General features: G+C 32.5%; 1 protein-coding gene across 1 annotated transcript in view; it reads left to right on the forward strand.

Annotated features, from left to right (window-relative positions):
* The window catches only part of LOC142344770 (myoferlin-like), a 73,277-nt gene extending 67,410 nt beyond the window's left edge, over window positions 1–5,867 (forward strand). The window contains exon 27 of the mRNA XM_075396687.1: window positions 5,805–5,867. Within this exon, the coding sequence (XP_075252802.1) occupies window positions 5,805–5,867 (63 nt within the window). The remainder of the gene's footprint in view (window positions 1–5,804) is intronic.
* The last annotated feature ends 133 nt before the right edge of the window (window positions 5,868–6,000 follow it).

The following is a 6,000-nucleotide window of genomic DNA, read 5'->3' on the forward strand; positions in this document are numbered from 1 at the left end:
GCCATGCTTCATTACAGCACCAACGTGACCTGACATTGAAGAGACTAGAAAAAAAATAGCACCAACAAAATTTTGGCGGCAAAAAATGAATATCTAAATTTAAAAGCACCTGGTAACAACGTCAAAATGCAGTCAGATAAAACCTTAACTACACAAGTTTACCTTTTACTAACTATACAGCAGATGAAAAGTTTTCTTAACGAGACTAGGTAACAAGCCGACAAAAAGAACGAACAGTGAGGCGAAACTTAAAAATTAATCAACATTTTTTGCACCAAGAAAATTCAAAAATCTTAAAAAACATTGGTTTTTAATAAAAAAATCCTTGATAAATTACTAAAAAGTCATTACAAAACCAAAAGCACCCGTCTGTGGTCAGACTATGCCATAGAAACAAACTAAAGAGAAACTCAAAAAATTACAAACGATTTGCGAAAACACAAACCTTTGCTACCATTAAAATCAATACCTATCATCTGAATATATATTTTTAATTCAGTTGTTATTTCTGCTATTTCAGTTGAAGGATTTATACTGAAAGATTAAATAAGTTTACTTGGGCCACATTTAAAAACCATTGGGATCTGTTATTACGCGATTGTTCTGAAGGAAGAGAAAAAGAAACGCAAAAAATGGCCATTCAATAAACGTTCAGAAAAACGAAACAACAGTGGCACATAATATCAATATATATGTTATTTCTTGAAATACACGAAATTCGATGGGACATCTGATTGATGAATAGAAGTTAAATTTGACGAAAGGAACCTATTCGCTATATACTGAATGTTTCGAGCAACATCATTCATTCAGTCCTCAATTACAAGCCTATGAGATCTGTGAGCAATTTACGGCTACCTAAAGAACAAAAACAGCGAATTCAGGAAAAAAAATTGGGCGACAAAAGGGTCGAAGGCATTAAAAAAATGAACTTTTCACTAAACACTCTTCAATTTTAAATTAATTTTTCAGGAGCAATGGGAAAACCTTTTTTATCAATATAATTTCAAAAAATCAACAAATATAAACAAATACATTAGACGCACGAAAATTGCGGGAAAACACGTATTATCAACGCCATTAAATTCATTAGCCTTCAACGGAAGCCAGTATATACAATAAATGATGCCTCGAGGGGACAATAAGTTTTTTTGCCAATCGTATTTCATCAATAAGACCTTACAACAAGTTAATGACTATGAAAACAACAACAGAGAGAGGCAAAAACCACAAATTCAGTAGAAAAGTGCCTGAAGAAAATGTCGAAGCAACTCAAATCATAAGCTCTTCCCTGAAAACTTTATTTATGATCCGTTGAACTTCTTCCCTAAACCAATAGGGACTCTCAGCAGTAAGATGATGTGATAAGATTTCAAAAGGATCGAAAAACAAAATAAAGTACCCAAAAAAAATATGAATTCTCGTGGCATTGATGTTTTAAAACTAATAGGTAGAAGATAAAACCGCTAACCAGATTAGTTTTGGCTATAGTAGAACGGAAATGGATTCTGTTAGAACCAACAATGACCAAGAGTATTCACGAAAAAAAATTAGGAATGGTTGAATTTCAAAAAAGTTTCGAAAAATTATTTTTAAACCCTTAACAGCCAGTAAACTCAATCTTTCATCGGAGCTCAATGACGATGCTCAGATATAACCCATAGGGAGGAAAATGATGTCTGTCATGCATAGATAGTTAAAAAGGCATCACAATAAGTCTTATGACAGAAAACAATAACAAAAACAGCAAAAACTAAAATTCAGTAGAAAAATGCGAGAAGAAAGTGTCGAAGACAATTAAACCATTAGCTATTCTCTGAAAACTTTCTCTGTGATCCACTGAACGTCCTCTCTAAGCCAATTGGATTACAATAATCTTTGGATAATGTGATAAAGAGTTCAAAAGTGACCAATAATTCAAAAAATCCAAAAAAAAAATTTAAAAAAATTGAAATCTTTGTCATTGAAGTCATATAACCAATAGCTAGAAGATAAAACAGCTAAACAGAATATTTTTAGTCGCAGTAAAAAGCAAGTGGGTCCAGTCAATACTGAAACTCACTAACAGTTCAAGAAAAATTTAGGAATTGTTATTGTTCAAATAAAATTTTCGAAAAATGATTTTTATTTTAACAGACATTAAATTCAATAGCTTTCAACGGAAGTCAATAAAAACGCTCAAAGATGCCCCGGTGGCAGTACATTTATGTTTGTCATGCATAGGTATTCATTATGAGATCACAGTAAGTATAATGACTATTAAAACAACAAAAAAAAACAGGAGAAAACCAAAAAATCAGTAGAAAAGTGCAAGAAGAACGTGTCGAAGCCATTTAAACCATAAATTTTTGTTTAAAATTTTTATTGGTCATCCACAGAACATCGTTTTTAAGCTAATGGGAACTGTCAATATTTGGATAATGTGATAAGATTTCAAAAGTAACCAATAATACGTAAAAATCCAAAAAAAATTTTAAAAAATTGAAATTTTTTGTCATTGAAGTCATATAACCAATAGATAGAAGATAAAACCGCTAACCAGTTTAATTTTGGTTGCAGTAGGAAGGAAGAGGGTGCTCTCACCCCTGGACTGACTTACAATTCACTATAATAAGATTATGATTCTTTAATATTCAAAAAAAAATTCGAAAAATTATTTTTTAAGTCTTAACAGCCATTAGCCGCCCCCTCAATGAAATAGACATGTTCACTTAATGCTCATTATGGAACATATTGCACTGTTAGTCAATGAATCCCTACCATAGGACTCCAAAAAAATAGTAAAACTTCAAAAAGAAATTCAAAATTTCATTCAAAATTACGAAAACTCAGAATCGAAGCCAAAAAAAACATGAGCAATTCCTTGAAAACGACGTTTTTTGTTCATTGCGCTTCATTCGACTATAAAGGAGTTTTGTCATTAATAGAACGTCGATATAAAATGTGACTTGTCTCTAGGTGACTTAAAAAAGCAAAAAAGAGAAAAGTTTTATTAAAAAAAGGGCTCTCAATTAGAGTTCGATTTTTTTTTGATAGTGAACTTCCCTATGAGACCAGAACTAGTCTTTCTATCGCCTTGCATTCAACTTTTACGAACTCAAAATTTATTCTTTTTATAGAAATTTGAATTAATGTTTTCGTAAAAAAGATCTTAGTTTGAAGAAAATTGTACTAAAAGTGAACAATCATGCTAAAGATCCCATTGTTCACACAAAACTTCAATCCTCGATAACTCCTCGAAAAAAACGAAATTCAAAAAAATATTTTTACTTTTGAATTCTACGCTGGACCAGCTTTTTAATGATACCACTCACATTTCTCTACGACGAATATATCGATCGGCCAAAATTCACTGAACAAAAAAAAAAAACCCATTTGAGTATATAGTTCCTTCCCCCACAAGTGGGGTCGGAACAATTAGTCGTAAATCTTAAAACCTTTTACTTCAAGTTACAACCATCTCTTTCTGAAATCTAACTGAGGGTCTGGCAATATATAAAACACTGCCTAAGGGATATGTAGAACAGTACTGGTAATCTGATTGAGGAGATAAGAGAGAAGTAGATGTTCTTTCAATTTCTTGGATTTAGAGAGAATTGTCTCGTCAAGCCGCTAACTGCGTTAAAATCTCTTAAATATCAATAAACACCCTAACTGATCATTTCGACTGTTAAATTTTGCAAAGAAACTTCAAGGAATGTCAAGTGACAGTGACAGAAAAAATTAAGTGTGTCAATTTTTTTTTACATAAGCTCAATTTAAATATTACTTTTGAGGGAATATTGGCTTGTACGAATTTCTATACTGGTTAAGCTGAACACAGATGTTAAAAATTGTTTATTAATTGCTCTTGAACGTAGTTCATAGCAATTATTGTAAACGTGTGTGTCTTTTTATGCAAATTTTTTGCTTGACAATTTTGCGCTTTTCTGCTAGAACATTCTTTGACTTCTCAAGTGACTTTTGCACGCTTTCGTTCTTCATTTGTGAGTAATCACTAAATTGGGTTGCAGAAGGTAAGTGACTTGTAGAGCAGTGGTTAGTGTGTGTGGCTCTGGATCGGTAGGTCAGTGGTTCGAATCCCCACGGTGGAGAGGTTTTTTTGCACCCATAAAGAAAAATTGATCTGAATTAAATTGCCCCGCCTGTCGTTCCAGAGCAATTCTTCCGACATTTGTCGGTTTATGTTTTAGTCTGTCATTTTGATCCATAAAACGATATATTATAGAAGTAACTATCGAGAATGCCTATGGTGTCATCATTTAAAAGCCCAGCAGAGTAGACAACAATGGATTATCAAAATTGTTTCTGCTAAAGAAGTATGAGGTCATAAGAACTGTACTCTTTCACGGTAAGAGAAAAGTTATAGCAATTATTGTAAACGTGTGTGTCTTTTTTAATGCAAAATTTTCGCTTGACAATTTTGACTTTTCGAGTGACTTTTACGCCCTTGACTTTTTGCATTTCGCGTGATCTAAAATTCTCTCTCAATCACAATTATTTGAAGCACGTGAACTCAATTGGCGGCAATTTAATACTAAAAGTCAAATGAAAAGTGCGCCGAAACTGGTGTCATTTTTTACTTTAAATCTTAATAGTGGTATATGCTAACCTCTAATGTGGTTATTTGAAGCCTACTATAGAACTTATTAGTCCCATTTAGGCTCCCCCCCCCCGACTGAAGCAGGCTGTAATTGATTAGAGCTCCCTCTAGTTGTTCAAGAGCAATTCTTCCGACGTTTAGTCGGTTATGTTTAAAATTTGCGCCTGAGTTTTGAAATTTTTTGAACCCACAAAAATTAATTAGTATCGACATTTTCACAGACTATTCAATTATCATGGCATTTTACTTCCAAGTGAATATGGTGGTTTTGCAGACGTTGAATAAGACGGAGAGCAAGGATTTTGGTCTTCCAGCATTAAATCGAAAATCATTATTTCAGTGCCAATAAAACTGCTTAAAAATATATTGAACATAGACAGAGAGAATTGAAAATGTGATTATTATGAAATTTCATCATCAATTCAATCGGTTTCTGGGGGTCAGTTTTTTTTATGTTTTCAGTCTAAATCAAAACTTGAGTTCAAAAAAAAATAATTCGAACTAAGGAATTTGAGTTCAAAAAAGTTCATTCGTACTAAAAAATTAATTTTCTATGAATCGATATTTCATAAAGTAAATCAGCGTAGAGGTTTTTGCCGTTTCCATAAAATTTTTATTCCATTATTCGCAGTACCCCCACCTTTTCCTAGCAAAATTAAGTGTTCTATGTAATAGCCATATTTGAAAGAAAAAGGAAAAAAGAGACAGTGATAACATTTTGATTTTTATGCTCAAATATTGTTACCATTATTTTAGCGGGTAACTAAAGAGTCATCAATGATTGTCTTATCATTTTAGATTAATTTTAAATTTACACATTGGTAGTTAAGAGTTGAGCTAAAACATTTTTTTTACTAATTTTAATAATTAGTAAAATTTTTTAAAAATAATTTTAACTATTTGCTTTATCATGAAAATGTGTAGCTTTGTGATTTTTTGCTTTCTAAATGATATCGAACGGATGCTTAGCAACTGAAATGTTAGTGCTTATGGTTTTTCTTCTCTGCTCTGCTATGCTAGCGAAAAATTGAAAGTGTCCTGTTGAGTTAAAATAGTGTGTACAAAATTGTCTCATTAAACACGCTGGCTGGTCATTCGTAGCTATAACTGATTAATTAATTGTTCTCTGCCATCACAAACAGTAGTTCAATATCTTAAAAAAGTAATAAATTGGAACTTTGTTGGCACTCCTTTTTCCTAGGATGTGGAGATTCAAGCTCCAGTCACTGACACTGGTCTTGTATTGGTAAGATATACCACTTAACGACCCCCCCCCCCCCCCAGTTATTGTGAAACTAATAGTCCAGCACACGATTCGCGACCCGCAACCTCCATTTTCTTTTAAAAAAATAAATATTATAGTCAAAAGATTCATTTTTAAGGAAATGGGAGGTCAT

Source organism: Convolutriloba macropyga, chromosome 8 (assembly GCF_964194025.1).
Source record: "Convolutriloba macropyga chromosome 8, txConMacr16.3, whole genome shotgun sequence".
NCBI lineage: Eukaryota > Metazoa > Xenacoelomorpha > Acoela > Convolutidae > Convolutriloba > Convolutriloba macropyga.